Source organism: Myotis lucifugus, unplaced genomic scaffold (assembly GCF_000147115.1).
Source record: "Myotis lucifugus unplaced genomic scaffold, Myoluc2.0 scaffold_108, whole genome shotgun sequence".
Taxonomy (NCBI): Eukaryota; Metazoa; Chordata; class Mammalia; order Chiroptera; family Vespertilionidae; genus Myotis; species Myotis lucifugus.
Window position 1 is genome coordinate 1,412,061 of NW_005871156.1, and position 21,711 is coordinate 1,433,771.

A 21,711-nucleotide genomic window follows, 5' to 3' on the forward strand; every position below is an offset into this window, starting at 1 on the left:
GACCATTTCCTTTGTTTTAGACTATTTAAGATGAATCTGTGCAAAGTAGATTTTATGCTTTCCTCTCCATGGTACAAAATCCCTAAGAATTCTCATTGAATGTATTCCAGCTCTATGAGAAGAATTTATTTTTCTCTGCTCCTCATTTAGACAGATATATCTGTCTGATTTGAACACAAATGATAAAGTACGTTACGATTCTACAGTGAAAAACTCCATATCATAAGGATATCTCACTTTACCCAAGTTAATCTATAAGTTCAATTCTAGGAAAAAAAATTGATAGGATGTTTTATGAAACTAGAAAACTGACTTTAAAAATGAAATGAAGATTAAAGGTCTAAAAGTCATCAGGGCAATTGTGAAAATGAAGAGCAAGATTAGAAAGCTTGCCCTATCAGATATAATGACCCCATATGTAGAATACATGACATAACAGCAGAGCCAATGGGATAGAACAGAGAACCTAGACCTCAACCTGTGTGAGGTGTTGCTATATAGTGAAAGAGGTGATTCAAATTGAGGAGGAAGAATAAGCTTTTTAATAAATGATGCTATGACAATGTATTTCTAATTGGGAAAAACTAATTGGATCACAATTTCAAACCAAATGTAACCCTAGATGTATTAAAGCCTAATGGGAATGACAAACCTTTAAATCCACTGAGCAAATTATAGATTTTTATGTCATCAGGTTAGTGAAGGGTTTCTTCAACCAGATGCAGAAAGTAGGAATTCTTTTTTAGAAAAGGATGTTTTGATTACCAGAAGTATCAAAAATCCTGAATTACAAAATATGCCATAAACAAGTTCAAAGATAAGAAAAGAGTGAGGGAAGATTGGTCTGCAACAAATATAAAAGGCAAAAGATTCGTGTCCAGGATATGTAAATAATTGGTACAAGTAAATATTTAAAAGGAAAATAGAAAAACAGACAAAGGATCAGATCAGGCAATCCTCTGAAGGATGGTAAATCAGTATTTGAAAAATCATTCAACTCTTCTAGAAAAATAAATATAGAAATGCATAGAGAATGGGCAAAAGTAGGTTTACAGTTATAAGTGAAACAGAGTTCATTCTTGTGCTGTTATTTATTAAATACTAGAGGCCCGGTGCACAAAAATTTGTGCACTGGGGGGGGGGGGGTCCCTCAGACCGGCCTGTGCCCTCTCGCAGTCTGGGACCCCTCGGGGGATGACCACCTGCTGGCTTAGGCCAGCTCCCCGGGGGATTGGGCCTAAGATGGCAGTCAGACATCCCTCTGGCAGCCCGGCAGCCCTCGGGGGATGTCCACTTGCCAGTGGGGAGCAGGCCTAAGCTGCAGTTAGACATCCTTAGCGTTGCTGAGGAGGCAGGAGAGGCTCCCACCACCCCAGCTGTACTGGCAGCCATCAGCCTGGCTTGTGGCTGAGCAGAGCTCCCCCATGTGAGAGCGCACTCACCACCAGAGGGCAGCTCCTGCATTGAGCGTCTGCCCCATGGTGGTCAGTGTGTGTCATAGTGACCAGTCATTCCTAGTCTTTCTGCTGTTAGGGTCAGTTTGCATATTACCCTTTTACTATATAGGATAGAGGCCTGGTGCACGGGTGGGGGCCGGCTGGTTTGCCCTGAAGGGTGTCCCAGATCAGGGTGGGGGTCCCGCTTGGGTGCCTGGCCAGCCTGGGTGAGGGGCTGATGGCTGTTTGCAGCTGGTTACACTCCCTTTAGGGTGGGGGTCCCCACTGGGGTGCCTGGCCAGCCTGGATGAGGGGCTGATGGCTGTTTTCAGGCTGGCCACACCCCCTTCAGGGTGGGGGTCCCCACTGGGGTGCCTGGCCAGTCTGGGTGAGGGGCTGAAGGCCTTTTTCAGGCTGGCCTGCTACTGAAGCTCCCAGCCTCTCCTTTTTTTCTTTTTTTTATTTTATTCTGGGATTTATTTACCTTCTATAATTGAAACTCTGTTGCCTTCACTGGCGCTCCCAGCTCTGAGGCCGCGGCTGGCTGAAAGCAGGTATCTGGGGTTTGTTTGGCTTCTATAATTGAAACTTTGTTGCCATCCTGCTCGCTCCAGCTCTGAGGCCATGGCCTGATGAAAGCAGGTATCTGGGATTTGTTTAGCTTCTATAATTGAAACTTTGTTGCTTTTGGAGCTGTTGCTTTCGGAGCTTAGAGCAGGCCGCAGCAGGCGGGGAACCTTGGCTTCCTCCATCACTGGAGCAAGCAAACCTCCTGCTGCCTTCAGCTGCATGGCTGCCGGCCACCATCTTTGTTGGCAGTTAATTTGCATATCTCGCTGATTAGCCAATGGGAAGCATAGCGGAGGTACGGTTAATTACTCTGTTTGTCTTTTATTAGATAGGATTGTATTATTTATTTGTATTACAATTGTAAACCTACTTTTCCCCCAACCCTGTATTTAAATACTTGTTCGGGGAACAGCCAGCAGTTTCATGTGGCAGCAGCCCATAGAGTAGGGGGTGAGAAGTTGGGAGATGGGGAAAGAGGTCAAGGTGGAGAGAGTGTTGGAGGCCCCTCCTGTCAAAAATAAACCTTTCCAATAAACCTTTTCCATTCCTGTCTCTAAGCTTTTATACATATTCCCTCTGCTTAGGACACTCAATGTCCACACTGGCAAACTCCTACTCATTCTTCAAGACACAACTCAGTCTCTGCCTGTTGCCTTTGACAACAAAGATGGGGCTCATTGTCCCTGCCTCCTGCTTTCAGAGCACAGTGTACGTCTCTCAGTCATCAACCTCTGATATTAGGTTGCAATCACTTTTTTGTCAAGCTCCCCTTGTGGGGGTCTTAGGGATATTTACCTCTCCAGCATCTAGCTGTTTGTGGAGTGGATGAAAGAAGAGCACGGAGAGGAGAAACCTCTATTGCTCATGGAAGGTCCTGATCTTTGGCCAACTTGACATCACCTCTTCCTCCCTCGTCTGGTTAAATACTCTGGGTTTGGGCTCACATGACTCCAGCCAATTCCCATGACCCTATGTGAACCCGAGGAGCCTTCGCAGCTGGGTCACTAATTCTAGAGCACAGCTCCTTGGCAAATGCGCCTACTTAATCATCAGCGATAGACCTCTGAGCTTCATGGCAGCTGGAAGTCTCCTAAGAGCTTAACAGAACTGCATCTACTACCCTTGGGCTTTTAATGTTTTGGAAATCCTCATTCATTAGAATCTCAGCCATAATCCTGGAAAGCATTCAGTGTATACTTTAAATCTCAAAAACTGGTCCTGGCTGCTCTCCTTCAGCAATGGGGTAGAGATGCTCTGGTCCTGGGGGTCCTGGTGAGAGCCTGGTGGATATGGCCCAGTGCTGTGTATGTGCCTCGGTACAGGCACCACATGACTGACCGAGTATAAGCCATGATCCAATCCAGAGTTCTGTAACTCCTTTCCATTGGAATCAAGAGATTTTCTTGGACACTGATCATCTGTGTCCACTTCTGAAGTGCAATGCTGTGCTTTCGTCCATATGACCAGGATAAGCACTACCTGAAAGTTTGGTTATTGAGAGGGACTGTAAGATGCCTTTTGATTTGCAAAAAATCCCCATACCTCCTCCATCCTGAGTTTGATCAGTAGAGAAGTTGTGCATTGAGGGGATTATACTGGGAGAGGAGGCAAAGTGTTGGTGAAATAGGGACTTGAACTAAAATTGAGAGATTTTCTTGACTCTCAGCTTAAGGAGCGTTTGGAGTCCATCTTTTCCTGGTTTACTACTTCTTTGTTTCAAGGACTAGCTCTATTTCACAGCCACAAATCAACCTCCATTCCTTTATTTATTAAAAAGGATCACCCCATAACCATTCACTTTCTTTCATCTTAAAACATTTCATTTTCACTATTCTTTTGAATAACATGCAAAATTTATGCAATTTTGGTATCCATCTGATTTGCTGATGCTAGATATAGGGAAAGAGTCAAGAAATATACTGCGGTGTTGAGAAAAGTTTAGATCTATCCGGAAAACTTTCTTATTAGTGGGTAGGTGCTGTTGTTTCTCAAGAAGAAAATAAAACGGGGCCTCCAAGACAAAACTACAGGCGAGGAGGTATTGCCCAGCTTGTTTCACGCATTCTAACTCTGATCAGACTTGCCCTATTACTGTTGAGGTTTGTTTCATATTTAAACATGATCACTCTTTACACAATTATGTAAGCCTTGACCAAAATATATCCCCTCTGGGACACACTTGAGATGTACATAGCTTGTTCCCTCAAGCATTGAGGGTAAATATAATCTAAAATTCTGGGAACCAAACTGGCTTTGTGTTCTCTGGGTTACCATGAGATCCCAAGGGGCCTCAGCTACTAAAGGGGCAGAGTATAGGATTATCTAGAACTGCACCTTGGACTTCTTCTAGTCCTTATTACTGAGCCTTCTTAACCCATGGGCTGTCTTCCCCAAGATCAAATCACCCCATGGAAAAGAAAAGAGCCCTGATGGGGTGCTGCTTATATTTCTTTTACTCAAATCCGCAAGAGCAAGAGGCTTGCTTGCCTGCCTGGTGCCACAGTCCTCTCCTCGGCCTCACCACCACCCTGAACTCTAATGACCTCATCCACCGGGCCTCTAGCACCTGCCCACTGGCACCTCAATCAGCCTCCTTCCCTTCTCCCACAGGGGTGGATATGCTGGGCCTTGGACTGTTTGGACTTTCTGTTAAAACACACACGCATCATCTGCACTCTGCCTTGTAAACTGATTTTCTGGTTTGAAATCTGCCCTAGTAGCTACTCCCAGAATAATCAATCCAGGGTGGTGTGTCCATGTTCAGACCCTTGGCTTCCTCTCAACTCGAGGACCTAAGTGGACTCCTGGTCATAGCCAGAAGTAGGGTGTTGGTTGGGGAAGTGGCAGAGAATAGATCCAATTCCAGCATCTCTCCACCCTACAATGTGTAAAATACCTCATTTATCTGCCAACCATTTTAAGAGTTAATGATCTTAAAATCCCAGCTATGGAATCCTGATGTTCTCTTCAGGTAGTAATGGCTCTCCCAGCCATTGTGACCGAAGCTCCAAGGAAAAAATAAAAACTCTTTCATAATCCAAATATAAGTGGTACCGGGAAATGTTCCATTGGACTCTGTTGTGGATTGGTTTTTTTATAATTTGTTTTAACACACAACTGCTGAGCAAACTATAGCCACAGAAAGTTGAAATGCTCATTTTAGAAATCAGTGGATGTGAAAGGTCCCTGATATTTGACTCAATTAAATCCTGCTTCAAATGTAATTCTAGCCCAATGGGCCAGCTGGGTAGCAGGATCCAGGTCCCTTCTTGGCATTTTGTGTCCACAAATATAAATCTCAACAAAACTTGGAATTCAAGTAACCTCTCAGGAATTCTGCTTGAACACAGTGTACAGAGTTCTGTGCTGGAAGATTCATTCGATATACCTGGGTCTACTCAAAATCAGAGTCAACACCTTCCCACACCTTCTGTCTTGGCTCTGAGGACTTCTCAGATCATAGGGAGGCAAAGCCATCAGTCCTCAGTAATAGTCCCTTAAGAAGGTCACTGCTGGGGGAAGCCCCAGCATTTCTTACTTCTTTTTGTTTTTTGATGCCCTCTCCAGTGTTTGAAACATGGTAAGAAGTCAACAGCCCTGGCCAGGAAGCTCAGTTGGTTATAGCATCATCCTGCTACACCAAGATTGCAGGTTTGGTTCCCTGGTCAGGGCACATATAAGAAGCAACCAATGAATGCACGACTAAGTGGAACCACAGATCTCTCTCTCTCTCTCTCTCTCTCTCTCTCTCTCTCTCTAACCAATAAATAAAATATTTAAAAAAGAAGTCAACAAATTTTTGTTTCATTGCATTCACTGTGTGTTCCCAGTGAGGGATTTTTGCCTTCAGATTGCCATTCAATTACTTCCAAGGGTCTAATATGCAAAGAGTAGAAGAAAAATAAGATCTCGGAGTCTCATTCTGATTTGTTGTCTGAAATACATTCTTTTGTGTTTATGTGAGTTTCCAAACCTCCCTGTGGTTAAGCTCCTTAGAAACACAGGCTCTTTCCATTAGCCACACACACAACCAGAGTCAAAATCAAGTGGGCCTAATTGAGTTTAAACTGTTTCCCCTTCTTTTGCACATGGGTTAGAATACAACGAAAGGAAAAAAGAGAGCTCATAGTTGGAACCGTCACCCAGGAATCTTATAAATCTGGAAGAGCAGAGTTGCTTTAAGGGTGGAAATTATAAAACTCTCAGTCCCCGCTTTTCCTTAGCCCCACCCCGAAGAAGGCTCTGATGTCCTCAATAACCCACCCAGGTCCCCAGCTAATCCTGAAGAGTATGGCAGCCTCAGGCACCATTAAGGGGGACGAGCAATTAGTTCTGCCATGAAAGACCCCAAGTCTATTTGCCCCCTCCCTCCACTCCCCGGCTTCTTTCTTGGTCTTCCTTCCTCCCTCCTAACCTCACACTGCATGTTAACTGGCTGGAACCCTACACCCAGCCCAGGCCTTCAGCCCTAACCCTCCTATTACTGTCTGGGGTCATGGCCAAGCCTCCTTCCTGCTCAAAAAGCTTGACCTCAACTCTTGCTTCCACTCCAACTTCTTCAGATACCAGTCCAGACCCAAACCAACCCAGTAAGCACTGTACTTTGAGTTTGAGGCTACTCACCCTGCTCCTGCCTGTGTCATGCAGACCCCAGCCCAGGGTGCCCTGCCCCACCCTACTGACTTGTGAGGAATCTCCCTTTTAGTCAATCCAACCGATGGCTATGGAAACAATGACTTTTAAGCTATAGAATACAAACTATTAGTGATTGGGGAAAGCAGTTTGGTGGGATGTTGCCAACATTTTGAAAAAAAAAAGAATAGAATAGAAATATCAGGATATATTGCATATAGAAAGTAATGCTGTGTGAAACTTTTGGCCAATTATGTGTAAGTAATGTATACATAATGTTTCAAGATGTAAACTGTATTTTTTCAAGATCAAGAGGATATTATAGCAAAATATGGTCTCCTTTCACCTCCACTAATTCCCCTTTTTCAACACACACACACACACACCCCAAGAAAGTCTAAAAATATTTCCTGATTCAACCCCAAATTGTTATCATTGTTGTTTTTTAAAAAAAAACAACAACACAGAAAATTGGTTAGCTGCCCAAAGGTATTTCTCATAATGCCCAAAGGTATTTCTCATAATTGCAATGTACATCAAGATGTGATAAATGAGACCTACGGGTCACTAGCCAAAGCCACCAATGTGATCTATGGATGACCACCAGGAGACCATGACCAGACAAGGGAAGTCAGAGGCCCCCTTCACATGCATGCCCAAGGACACAATAAGCCTCCCCTCAAACATGCATCTGTAAGGTCGAGAGAAGGGGGTAGGAGCAAACTTAAAAAGACAAATTTACGGAGTGTTTAAATTCTTGCATTGGACTAAGATTTCCAGTTTGGAAGAACGTTGCCTCCTCTCCTCCCCACACTTGCACCCAGCAGGAAAGTCTTTCGAGGATAAGCTAAGCAGCTTTAACTTATTTTCTATAAATTTTAGTACAGTGGGAATAAGTTTTTCCACCTTGAGATATTTGTATTTTTTGATTACTGTATTTCTCCATTCTGGATTTAAAAAAAATTCCCAAGAGTAGACTTTCTGGGTTAAAGTTTATACAAATTCTAAGAGTCTTGGGTGGTTATGACCAAACTCCCCCAGAAATGTGGGACAATGTACTCTTGAGACTGCCCAGACCAGCGGTTATGAGCACCGATTGGCTGGCCGATGTGAGCTCAAACTCCTATTCTTCCACTTCTAGTGTGACATCTGAACAAGATGTTTCACTTTTAAAACTTCAGCCTCCTCCATTATGCAATGGAGGCAATAGTACCTACCTCCTAAAGATCGCTTTGAAGATTAAATCTAATGTTTATGAGGTGACGAGCATCCTGCTTGGAACACAGTGACCTCAGTGCAGGACTTGGTAGCTGCTGGAACTCACTTCCCACCCTCATGACTATTAAACCCTCGGGAGTAAGATAGGAAAGACTCATTTTCTTACCCTTCACCCACACTCAGGATTAGCTCCTGCTGAAATATCTGTATGTTTACTAAGTGAATAGGGATTTCATGATCATTTTTATGTGGATGGATTTTATTTATTGTAAGCCACTGATTTTTTTCCCATGTCTATTGTTCATTTGATTTTCTTCATTTTAAAAACGCTGAGTATCAATTAAGAGCAGCTACATGATTAGTAGAACCCAGTGCAAAATGAAAACGCAGGGCCTTCCTGTACAAAAATTATTAAGAATTTAAAGATGATGCACACAGAGAATTAAACTGAGTGCAAGTCCCTGGGCAACTGCTGACCTTGGTACCAATATCCTCTGCCCATTTTCTATTGGGGTGCAAATGTTTTCTTAATCCAGAAGTCAGCAAACTTATTTTTTGTGGAGGGCCAGACAGTAAATAGTGTAGGCTCTGAGGGCTATGTGGTTGCCGAGGCAACCACTCAACTCTGCTGTTGTAACACAAAAGTAGCCATTGATAGTAGCTGAACAAAATGGGTGTGGTGGTGCTACAATAAAATTTTATTTACCAAAACAGTCTGCCAGCCATAGTTTGCCATCCTACGTCCCAGAGAGTCACTCTCTTTCAGTCGTCCTCATGACAAGATAATATAAAAATCTAAAAATTTTTTTTCCTAGTAGCTGAGGGTTAGTGTACTTTGGCTATTCATTTCCTGTTATTTACTGCTGAGAATGTAGACTGGAAAAATTGTGCCTTGGGATATATAGGGAGGCATTCTTTGTGACCTAATAAATATTTCATGGGCATTTGAAAGGAAAGTTTATTCTCTGTGGGGTATAGGGTTCAAAATATATTTATTAAATCAACCTCATTAATTATTATTCATATCCTCTGTATCCTTTGAACGTTCAAGTATTCGGAGACATGTCTTTTCAGATTCTGCTGAGGAAATAATTTGGTTTTCATCTTCAGCATTCAAAGTAGATGTGAGTTACTGTAATACGTTTCCTAAATACTGAAGTACTCTTGCATTCCTAGGATACATTTTACTTGGCCTTGATGTATTATTCCTTAGTACACTGTTAGTTTTGTTTTGATTATATTTGATTCAGATTTAAGTTTTTATTCCAATTTGGTCAGAAGTTTTGCATCTGAATGTGTTATCTTTGGTAGATATTGGTATCAGATATATGCTAGCTTCCTAAAACAAATTGGGAAACTTCATCTTTTTCTATTTTCTGGAAGAGTTTAACGAAGACTGCAATTTTCTGTTCCTTGAAGATGTGCTACAACTTTCCATGAAACCAACTGGTCTAAAACCAAAGGACCTACTCACAAGAGCAAACTAGTCCTTCTTCATGTGTCCGGATTTTATTGGGGGAGGGGAATCAGAAAGATGCCTGGTGTTCATGGACTCACTCTTTTGTGATGAAACTGCCCCTTCAACTGCCCAGTGCAGCTGCCTCTGCATGATGCTGAGGCACATGGCAGCAGGGCACAAGGGGATGGTTCTCATCCCTCTTCCTCCCACTCGGAACTCCAACTCACTTCCAGATTTGGGATTATTCTTGGGATTCTTCTAGAATCTTCCTCTACATGTTTTTTTACAACTTGGAAGCAGAGTTGAAAGTAGACCTTGGCTGACCTCCTTCAAATTCAATCCATCTGCTTTGCTTCTGGTGGAATTTCTCACAAGTGTGTTACAGGTCAGCGTCCTGTCCTTTGTCTTTAGACCTGAATCAGGATCCCCCCAGACCCCTCCTTAAAACTTTCTGTTTTGGGGAGGGGAGCAGTTTTAGATGATAGTGAAGGAGGCAGTAAAGGAGAAGCTAACTGTCTATGTTCAGCTTTTTTTTTTTCCAGAAGTCAGAAACAAATTTTCTTTCTCATCTCCTAGAAAGCCCTTTAAATCATTCAATTTCAGTTTCTGCATTTACGATTCCCTGAAGACAAAGCACTTACAAAAGTCAGCAATGCCTTTATTTTTGCCAAAGCATATGGCCTCTCTCTGTTCTTTCCTGCTGGATCTATTTTTAGTAGGTTCAAATATAACATAATATTTAATGATTCAGCAAACTGATTTTTGAAAGCCTGGTAGGTCCTTTAGAATCTATAAAGATTAAAAATTATAACTTGACATTTATTGAGTACTTACTAAGCATCAAGCATTGTGCGGAGCATTTTGTACTCATTTCCACTTAATAATTGCTGGCACTCGATGAGTACACAGGACTCTGTTCTGAGCACAACAACCCTATGTTATAATTCGATTAGCTCCCCTTTTATAGATGAGGAAACCGAGTTCACAAAGAGACAAAGTAACTTGCTCAAGGACACACAACTAGTAAGTGGTAGGGATGGGACTTGAACTCTGGTGGTCTGGCCCTAGTATCCATGTTCTTAGTCCAAACGCTAAACTCACACAATCTCTGCTGTTTAAGCCTGTGCTCTTAACACCTGTGCAACACTGCCTCCCCATGGAGGGGCTATGAAATGTATATAATTCATAGTGATGGGTGCTAAGATAGTGAGAAGTACTAGAGAATTTCCACAAATTATGGGAATTTGGGAATGGGGATACCAGGAAAAGCTTAAAATTGAGGCACTTAAAAGGAATCAGGATTGCTGAACTGGTTGCTTATTTTAATGGAATAAGGTTTACAAGGGCTTCACCTGTTTGGCCTTCAATCCTCACACTTTTTGTTCATTTGATAGTCTTTTATGGCAGTTAATAATCAAGATGACCATATAATTTAAAATCTAAACTGAGATACTTTCAAGAATAAAATAGGAAGCAACTAATAGCTATACTGGGACAAAAAGCATAGACCGGGAATGTCTTGACTCATACATTTGTTTATTTATGGTTAGATTATGGCTGTCCAATGGTATTCTGTAATCCCTTGGCCGTACATTATTATTGTGACTGGTGTTCAGTTACAGTTAGAATACTTCACTGTTATTGGTTATATAATTTCCTTAAACCTGATATCTGTATTATCTTTTATGTAGGGAATGGTGGCAGGAAGACTCTGATTCTGATCACAATCCTTTTGCCATCAAAGCCCTGTGCCAGGGGGTTCCTACAGCTACTTATAATTGAAACTGCATGTGGTTGAGCATCAGAGTTTGAGGAAAAGATGGTAAGGCCACTAAATATGACCCATGGACAAAATCACGAGAAGTTATTCCTCTCCATTTCTTGATAATGGACAATATGCTGCTTATCAGGAGATATGTGATGAGAGTCTGAAAAAAGAATGGATTTTGAATGATGTGATGGAGAGAGGTGATAATTCCGTGTGTGTGTGTGTGTGTGTGTGTGTGTGTAAAACCTCACCCAAGGATATTTTTCCCATTGATTTTTAGAGAGAGTGGAAAGGAGGAAGGAGCGGGGGAAGAGAGGAAGAAAGAGAGAAATATCAATGTGAGAGAGACACATTGAGTGGTTATTTCTCACCGCCCTACCAGGCCGGGGATCAAAATTGCAACCCAGGTATGTGCCCTTGACTGGGAATTGGACCCACGACCCTTCAGTGCACGAGCCAATGCTCTAACCACTTAGCAACACCAGCCAGGGCGAGAGGTGATTATTTTTAATTTTTATTACCTCAGGCAGCCCACAACTAGTGATGGGAGAGCACCAAGTATTAGTAATAATCTCAAAGGGTAAGAGGACATCAGTTATGTAAAGACAGGAGTCATGTAGGGCATTATAGCTAAAGGCAAGAGAGGGCATGGGTTAGTTCATAGTGGCTTTATTGGAAACCAGAGTGTGGAAAGAGATAAAGCTAGGAAATATACAGTGGCTTGTGCAATAAGGTTCTTGAATAACCTTAGAGGCAATAAAAGAACTACTACAATGTGAAATACATTGTAATGTTAAAGATGTGAAGGTTCTTCCAAAAACTTATAAGGCTTTCCTAATCAATAGTAAACTCTTGTAGTTGATAAAAAAAATTAAAGAGCTTTGGAGGTGTTTCAAGATTAAAGGATTAGGGAAAATAATGTGAAGATTAAATCTGTGTTCTAAAAAGGTCAATTTTGGTATTGGGGGGATGGCTAAGAAAAGACATAAAGAGACCAATTGAGAGAATGTTTCAGGGAACTGGATGAGAAATGGCCTGAGCTAAGAACTAAGGCAATGATGAAGCAGAGAATGGGGTAGACACAGGATAAATGTGGGAGCAGATAGGATCAGGCAGTATGAGAAAGAGGATTTCTCCCAGATCCTCCGCTTAAGTGGCTGGATTCATGGTGACGTCATTCACTTGTTTAGCATATTCCTTTCCAAGGTCTACAATTTCTACCGGCCTAATTATCACTAAAGCCTTCCTCCTTCCTCCTGCTCAGATGTAATCCTGGGATGCTAGGAATCAGCATTACTGGCTTGCCTTGCTCTACCCTGCAGTCTGTCAGTTAGGGGTTCTCAATTGGGATGGTACCATTTCATGGGAGGGTATTTAAAAACAAATGTATAGGCATTATTTATTGGTTTTCTCATTGACCAAGAAGACAAATAACATTGACAAAGCAGGTATCAGAAAGATTAAGCACCCTGCAGTGAAAAATTGTCCCACCAAAAATGCCTAGAGCACGCCTATTCAGAAATTTAGTTGCAGCCCAGTTCGCAAACTCTGTCTGAATCAGCCTCTGCAATATTCAGGCATCCTGTCGGCTCAGCTGCTGCAGTTCCAGGGGCTGCTCTCCCTTCCCAGCCTTTCAAATTCCCTCCTATGCCACAGACTATGGGCAAAGAGAGTCTTAGCTTTCCAATACATTCCTGTAACACGCAGGTAGCAGGGAAGCATGTCTGATCTCCATTTCTACCTCCCATTTCATCTAATTAAACCTTTGCCCACTGCATTGAACGTTTCATCTAAAGTATGGAAGGAGTGAGGAAGGGAGGAAAAGAACAGGAGCCCTCACTGCCTCATGGGTGGATTTGAACTGTCATGTCTGATAGTAATTCCACCTTGAGAAGTATATCTAAGACTTAGAGCTCCAAACTCTTTTCTATGGTAGAAGACTCTTATCTCTTGACCTTCTCTCGTGACTATTCCCTTCTTGCTTACTCAGGCCAAAGCAGTGAATAATTATATGCTTTCAGTAGTGGCTTTTGATGCCCACCCATGTCTGGCTTTCCTCTCCATTTAAATACATGGAAGAATGACATTATGTTCATCTTCTTTCCATGTGACTAGTTCTGACCAATGGGTTGTGAGTGGAAGGAGGCATGTCACTTCTGGCTGGAGCATTTCATTGCCAGCCAGAGACCCTCCGGCATTTTCTTCCCTTGCAGCTTAGGGAAACAGGCATCGAGAAGGAGTCTCCACCAGCCTGGCTCCCCGAACAACTAATGAGCAGACCCCTGCTGACCCTCATCACATGTAGCTAGGCAAAGTTGATAACCTGGTTGTTTTGTGTCATTGAGATTTTGGGGATTGTTTGTTACCACAGCATAACCTTACCTACCCTGATTGACTCAATGTTCTTTTGCATGTTAAGTTTTTTTTATCTTTGTGCATAGATCATGAGTCAGGCTTGGGTTTGAGGTTGAGTTTCATCACTTAGAGTGACCTTGGGTAACTTTTCTAAAACTCAGTGTCTTCATGTGTCAAATGATGACTGTACTGACCTTATGTGGTTGCAAAGAGGAAATGGGATCATACAGGCAAAGCACTTACCACAGTGCCTGGAAGCTAACAAGGGCTCAGTAAACGTTACTTGTTATTTCTTCTTGATGTTGATCTAAACTTTGCTCTGCCAGCCTCCTCACCCAAATCCCCATTGTAGCCTTTAGCTTTGGCTGCCTGGAGTCCTTCTAATGTCCTTCTGCCTAAAAAGTAAGAAGTCTGGGACTGCTTCTTGCTTTTTTTTTTACATCCCTTGCAGCTCCCAGAACAGGACATTGCTTGCAATAAGCATAGTGTTATCCATGCCTTTAATAGATTACATATTTGTTATTGGAATTGAGAGATATGACAAATGAGTGAAAGAATAAGCTCAACCAAATTGAAGAAATCTAATTACTTTTTTCATTATGAACCTGGCATGTCTGAGAAACATGTGAGAAATGTTCAAATATTCACTTAGTCTTTGTTGGCGAGTAATGGCTGGGAGAGGCGAAATCTAGTAACTTGGTCACACATAAAAAAGACAAACATTCTAAATTAGCATTTATGTGACAGCCAAGTCTCACTAAGGGATGCCAGAGTTTGTTCCTGGACCACTGGGAGTCCTTCAACATTTGGAGATAATTACAGGTTATCTTAGGACGGGTGCCTTCCTCCAACACTCCTGGATTCTATTCTCAGCTTGACACTGAGTGTTACCAGGTCTCCACAGCTAAGGAAACTGGAGCTAATTACTTGACTGATCCAGACAGAAACACAAAACAAAACAAAAACACTTGTCCCTTATTTTTGACCCATATGCCCAACCTTCCAACCTGTAGGCAGTTCTAACAACTATTACCTGGCCTGATAAGTCCTTTCAAATCCTAGAAGCTAATTGGAGGAACATTTAAAACCAACCATAGAATCCATCTCAATAACAAACACACACACACACACACACACACACACACACCACACACACACACACTCCTGGCCCCTGAACACTTTTTTTTCCTGATGCCTCTTAGAATCATTATTGTAGCATTTTAAAGGTGCCTTCTAATGAACTCTGTTTCCCTTATTCAAAGCCAATGTCACATTTTCACTACCCAAAGTTCTCTTCCAAAGCATACCTGAAAACAAGCAACATCGGTGTGTTTTTACACATCAACAAAGTTGAATTTCCCTTCTCCATCAGGTTCAATCTGAACAAATCACTAATTTATTTGACCTTTAAGTGCATCATAATCATCCAATCCATCCCTCCAGATCTTGGAAGCATCTTGGTGAGTTGGGGTGGGGTCGGGGTGGGGGGCAGGGGATTCGAGTCCTAAAACTTTCAATCAAAGACAGCTGACTTAAGAGCAGAGTGGTAGTTCTTCAATTAAGTATATTAATTGCCTTATACACCATCATTTACTGAAACTGATGCAAGGATTTTTAATTCCAGGAATTCACCCAGTACCTCTACTTGTATTGACATGTGCTTCCCATTATGACCCAACTGCACTGGGCAGTGATGAGTGGAAAGAGCTGGAATGGGAGTTGGGAGCAGACATCATCTCAGCTCTGTCATGATCTAATCCTAGATCCTTGGGTAGCTCACTTCACCCAGTGAATTGACAAAGGTTGAACAGTTTTCTCATCTGTAAGTTAAGGATGGTATTGCTTGTCCTAGTTACCAAACAATATTGTTTGGCACATCTGTGAGATGGCATAAGTATTGGGAGACTTCAGTTCCGACTCGAAAGATTTCTTTTGTAAGTTAGTAGTTGGGAATCCAGAAGGTATTTTCCCAGAAAAACAATACTATACCTGGTAGTGAGGTTCCCAGCCTAATGTTATAAAAATCTATTTAATGACCATAGTCCTGAAGTATAACGCATAGTAATGATCGCTCATTATGACAGGGGTTCATCCAGTGGTGGGTCCTGGGCTTGGAATTCTGAGTGGCAAGACAAGGTGCCCTTGTGTGGGGTTAAGGGAAAGAGAAAATTGGTGCTGAACAAAAAGGAAGTGGCAGAGGGAGGGGTACAGAGGCACTAATGGCGAAGGAGCACCTGGTAAGCCTGTGGGGGGCCTTTACAAATGTAGGGATTTATTGGGTGACAGGCTGTGGCTTTGGCAAGTCCTATAAATAAAGCTATTCAGTGCTTACTGTCACCCTCCAGCTCAATGTCTCCTCCATTCCTTCTACTCTCCATGCCACCATTCTAGTTTCGAAGTTTTTAGGGCGCACATGAATATAGCCAGCACTTCCCTGAGACCCACAGTGAAGAATCCCCTTTTTCCATTTAAATGATGAATAGCTCTCTATAAAACAGACCAATATATGATACATAAACACACAGTGCAGCAGTAGAAGAGCCCTGTGAGAGGGAGGAGAGGTACAGTTATGTCTGTGTATTGGTCAACGGAGTGCGTTCATCTTAGCGGACCCCCTGGAAGACTTAAAGGAAGCTCCTTGACTGTTTTTCTCTGGATAAAGGCCTTTCAACTCTGACTTTTCAAATCCCTGATTGAATTTCCAGCAATCTACTTTTCCTGACGGTAACCAGAAAAGCATGTTTAAATGAACATGAAATTCCATCGGTATAAAGCCTTGTGAAGCTCAGTCCACCAACCCCATCGCCAAAGCCGCTAATCATGCCCTATTGTGTTACTGTGGTAGCCTAGGTTGTCATTATAAAGTCTTTTGCTCCTGGTTGAGAAAACATGACGTTCCATTAAATGTATAATCTGAGTTCCTTCCAGGCCAGAGATGCATCCTGCTTAAAGCTGAAATGAGCCGAGATTCAATGTCATAAAAAAGAAGAGAACCATCCACTGGGAAAAAGGGAGTTGAGGGGTGGGGAGAAGAAAGGTGAATTCGGGCCCTGTGACCCACTGGTTTCAGCCTGAAGACAATGTCTTGCTGGACAAAGGACCTTAGAGGCCCGAGGGAAAAACAAGTTAGCATTCTTTCTCTTTCTGCTCTGCTGTGGTTGGGTGCTGGACAGCACTAATTGAGGAAGTTCTTATCTGTGAAGAGAAGACCATGTCTTTAGGGCTCACCCAGGGGCCTGTTAGCTATCACTACCTTTTGGCCCATCTCCTGCCTCTGGGCTCCACAATCGGAGAAATTCGACCGGATCCAGATGGCAAGCCAGATCTGGGCTGGGAATCAAGAGCAGACATCGTCCCAGCTCTGTCATGATCTAATCCTAGGTTCTTGGGTAGGTCACTTCATCCAGTGAATTGACAAAGCTTGAACAGCTTTCTCATCTGTAAGTTCAGGACAGCAGTGCTTGCCCTAGCTACCAAAAAGTAGCTGTACTAGCAAGTTTTTCATTCAGCACCACTATATCCCTCACTTCAGGCAATAGGACAGTGATGGCGAACTTTTTGAGCTTGGCGTGTCAGCATTTTGAAAAACCCTAACTTAACTCTGGTGCCGTGTCACATATAGAAATTTTTTGATATTTGCAACCATAGTAAATCAAAGACTTATATTTTTGATATTTATTTTATATATTTAAATGCCATTTAACAAAGAAAAATCAACCAAAACAATGAGTTCGCGTGTTACCTCTGACATGCATGTCATAGGTTCGCCATCACTGCAATAGGACAACTAAAGGAAGTCAGAGGAGTCCAGGTAAATGTAAAGTAGGTTTCACCACAATTTGTTTCCCAAAGCAGTTTTGGGTCTATTTTGGGTCCATAATGACATGGTGCATTTAGAAATTTATTCCAGGATTATATGTGGAATAAGCAGCATCCTCTACAATGGCTCAGCACACTAGTTAGAGATCCTCCTCACACTTGAAATGATTTTTTTTAAATTCAAAGTAATTTATTTTTGTTGAATATAAAGGTAACATGTTCATTGTTACTTTTGAAAATTCAGAAAAGCATAAAAACAGAATTCAAAAATATTCTAGAGAGAAATACTATTACATATTGGGTAAATATAGGCATCTGTTAAGCTTTTTTTCAAAGGCAGAATTATAATGTATATAATGTTTGGTAATTGTATTTTCACCTAAGAGTATATTATGAGCATTAAATATTTTTCCTTAAACATCTCACAAATATGCACAGTAGGCATTTATCATGCTTTACTTAATAATCCCCTGTTGTTGGACATTTAGTTAATGTTCAGCTTTATTTACAAATAGCACTGCCATGAACATACATATAGGCACTTCTATGTGACTCTTGAATTTTTTTCTTTAGGACATGGAATTGCGAGATGGAAAAGCAGAAACCTATTTTTAAAAAGCATTTGATACATGTTGCTAAATTATCTTCTTGTCTTCACTATCCAATATGGTAACCATATGTGGGCTATTTAAAGTTAAATTAATTAAACTTAAATAAAATTAGAAGTTCACTTTCTCAATCACACTAATTACATTTCAAGTGTTCAACAGCCATAAAGGGTTAGTAGCTACCATATTGGACAGCACAGATAAAGAACATTTCCAGCATCACAGAGAGTTCCATTGCACAGCACAAATCTAGAAAGTCTGTACAAATTTATATTTTCCTTAGTAAAATATGGCAGTGCCTACTCTTACAAGTTGGCCAACACTAAATATTGTTATTCTTTTAAAAAAATTGCCAACTTAATACAAATTATATCTTGATTTTTCATTTCTTTGCTTACTAATAAAGTTGAACTTTTAAATTTATTTGCCTTTGATACATATTTTTGTGAATTATTTATATAGTAATTCCTATTTTCTATTGGGATGATCTTTTAAAAACTGCTTTTTATATATATTCAAAGAGTAATTTGCATTGCAAAAGTTTTTACAACTGGTTATTATCTTTTACTTATAGCATTTTTAACTTATAGAAACTTAAAAATTTAATATATTTAAATCTTTTTATAGTTTTCTTTGTTTTTTCTGCCCTGTTTTAAAAACTATAAAACTAAGATTATAGTAATATTCATCTAAAATTTATTCTAGTTCTTTCATCACTTCATTTTAAACATTTAAATTTTCAATCCTGAAATTCATTTTGGTGTGTGGTGTAAAGTATAAATATAACCTTTTCTTTTCCCATGTTATCAACCATTGTTCAAGAATCATTTATTTTAAAACAACAAATTAATTCCCACTGATTTGAACTTCCTCTAAATGCTTACATATCCTCGGAGCTATGTCTTGATTTTCTACTCTGTCCATCTATTTTTGGCTTTTACCATTCTTTTTTTATTAATTTGCTTTATAATACATTTCAATATTCAGAGGTATAAGCATTTCTTCACTATTCTTTTCCTCAACAATGTTTTAGCTCTTTTGCCCTCCCCACCAAGATAAACCTAGAATTATTTTGTTAAAGTCTTCTCACCACCAAAATAAATTAATTCAGCACTTTGATTGAAAACTTGAACTCAATTTATAAATTGATTTGGGGAGAATTTATGATCTCTACAGTATGGACTGGAGTACAGTATCTTTACAGTACCATTTAGGGACATGGTGGTTCTGTCCATTTTTTCAAGGTTCCCTGTATGTCCTTCTCAATTGACTTTTAAAAAAAACACACAAACTTTTTTTAAGAAAAGCTCAATGATGGATCTCTGATTCCAGACAGTCTCTGAACCTGTGAGCTGGTGCTCCCAGCCACTAGAACTAACAAAAGAAATTCCATTTCTTAACATTGGAGTATATTTTCAGTATCCACCTTCTCATAAATCTGCAAGAAAGATCTCACTTTTCATCCAAAGAATCTGGAGTTCAAAACAGCCTTTACGGAAAAATCAAACTCTAGGGGCAACTGCAAAGCACATTTGGTTTCTAGCTGGCCAGCTTATTCTGCAGGACTCTTTTTTCCAATTCCCAAATACTTTCCAGTCTGTGAAATTCATCTCCCCACCACTGTAACAGCAAGCGCCTCTCCTGGCGCTGGGGAGCTCACAGTTCTTCAGGAGCACGATCTTCTCTGAGGGGCTTTTTATTGTCGAAGTTGTTTATTAGTAGGCAGCACGGAGATTCTTGGAATGCCTGCTGCTTGGCAAATCTAAGGGGATTTGGAAAGTGTTTAATCGATCAGAGTTCCGCTCTCCCTTGAGCACAGTCCAGATGCCTAACCACTATCCATTCTCATAAGAAACCAGGGCTCCTGCACCTCCCTGGTAGCCCGCCAGTCAAATCGCCAAGAACTTGAATTCGCCTGCATCACAGTCCCGGGCTGTTTATTACCCGCAGGGGACTTTTGGCAACGTCTGGAGACATTTTTGGTTGTCTCCACTTTGGGACCGGGGGCGGGGGAGAGTGGGAAAGAGGGAGGAGGGAGGAGGAAGGATGGAGGAGGGGTGGTCCTGGCATCCCCACTTGGCAGTAGTGGGTAGAGACCGGGGATGCTGATAAACACCCTACAATGCACAAGACCGCCCCACAACAAAGAATTTCCCAGTCTGAGGCTCCATAGTGGGGAGATTAAGAAATCCCCCTGTATTTCCACTAACTGCCCAGTCAGCACGCATTATGTTATTAGGAACAAAGGTGATGCATTAAGTAGGACAGCGTCTTTAAAAAGGAGCCGGGAGACTGAACAGCCCACGCCTGATCTTAGAGGTGCCCGAAAGTTCTGCCTCTCCTAAGCAAGCTTTTCTCACTGAGGTTTCTGCAGCAAATGAGAAGGATTGGCAGAAACGTAGTAGGTCAACAGCATCCTCACACTCCCTTGCATACTCCTCGGTCACGGAAAGCCAGGCAGAAAAGAAGTTCGTCTCCCGAACCAGGAGGGCCACCTCCCCTGCGGACGCCGGCAGCAGAGGATGCGAGGCGCGCTCCCCTGACAAAGGCGCAGCGCTGCGTCCCTCTCGGTCCCTGGGCAGGCGCGCCTGTCCCCAAGCCACCCTGCCAACAAGCCCAGCCCGGAGGAAGCATCATCAGCTCAGCCTCGCGTGGAACAACTGAGGGCACTTACTTGTCCAAAATGAAGTACAGGTCAAATCCCCCGTAGCAGGCGGGACCCCCTTCCTCCCTGCGTCCCCCGTGCCCGGCGCAGATGAGCACAAAAGTGGCCAAAGAGAGCCACTTGAAGCCAATGCCGAGGGCTTTCGGCTCCACGGTGGCCATGACCTGCAGCCCAGGGAGAGGGTAGGGTCCTCTCTTTCCCACGCTCCTCGAACTCGCCAGGACCCTCAGGGACGCGCCATCCGAGGGGCCCTCCTCTCGGGCCCTTTATTCCCCCACGCTCTCCCGAAACTCCCCGGAAGCAATTGTCTGGAGGAGTTCAAGGTTTTCCTTCTGGTTTCCGCTTCGATTCTGTTTCTAGGTTTCAGGTTTCAAGAATCCCAATACTGTACTCCGCTTTTTTAAAGGGGCTGCTCTGACTCCGGCCCCGCCGGGCGCTCCCGAGGCTGCGCTGAGGTTTTGCAATTGAAGCAGTTCCGTCCAGACGGTTCTTTGTCCCAGATTTTAAATATTATGGGGTGGGTTTTCAAATTGTTCTTGGTCGGGGGAGTGCTTTGCCTTTACTCCCTCCTCTCTGCCCCGTTTCTTATTTGGATGGGGGAAGAAAGTCCAGAGGGTGCCACCTTGTGGCCCAAGATGATGAAAGCGCTCTTCGGCGTTCGTGCGAGCGGGTTTTCCTTTTCTCACGCACCTTCCCTTCCCTTCCCGTTCCTTCCCCCATTGCTTCTTCCCTATTTTAAATTCTTTCTCACTCTCTAACCTCTCCCCCTACCTCGCCCCCCTGTCCTTCCTTCTCCTTTGCTGGGTCTTCTGATAATCACTGTAAGCATTGGATGAGAACTTATTTCCTCCAACCCCAGACTGGGGCCTTTGCAAACAAGTCACTGTGCAAATTAAGCAGAGAAGAACGGGGTCCTTTGTGATCCGAATCACCCAAGTGACTTTACTGTACTCTTAGCGCAGATCATAAAAGAGACTGCTGGGGTCCAGTCATGTGGCTGAGAACAGCATGAACAGTCCCACAGAGAAGCCTGCTCCCTCCCGGCATGGAAAGACGGAGCATTCTACATTATCTCCATCTCCAGATTTTAGAGATTCTGTGGTAATTCTTTTCAGCCTATGAACTTTGACCTTTTCCCACCCTATCTTTGATGTAGGACAGAGGAAATAAGCAGTTTCCAA

At 42.3% G+C, this 21,711-nt stretch overlaps 1 protein-coding gene across 1 annotated transcript in view; it reads right to left on the reverse strand.

The window, feature by feature from the left end:
- ANTXR1 (anthrax toxin receptor 1) overlaps positions 1 to 21,067 on the reverse strand; it is a 217,431-nt gene extending 196,364 nt beyond the window's left edge. The window contains exon 1 of the mRNA XM_006092977.3: positions 20,540 to 21,067. Coding sequence (XP_006093039.1) covers positions 20,540 to 20,691 — 152 coding nt within the window. The 5' untranslated portion in view covers positions 20,692 to 21,067. The remainder of the gene's footprint in view (positions 1 to 20,539) is intronic.
- Positions 21,068 to 21,711: the final 644 nt, after the last annotated feature.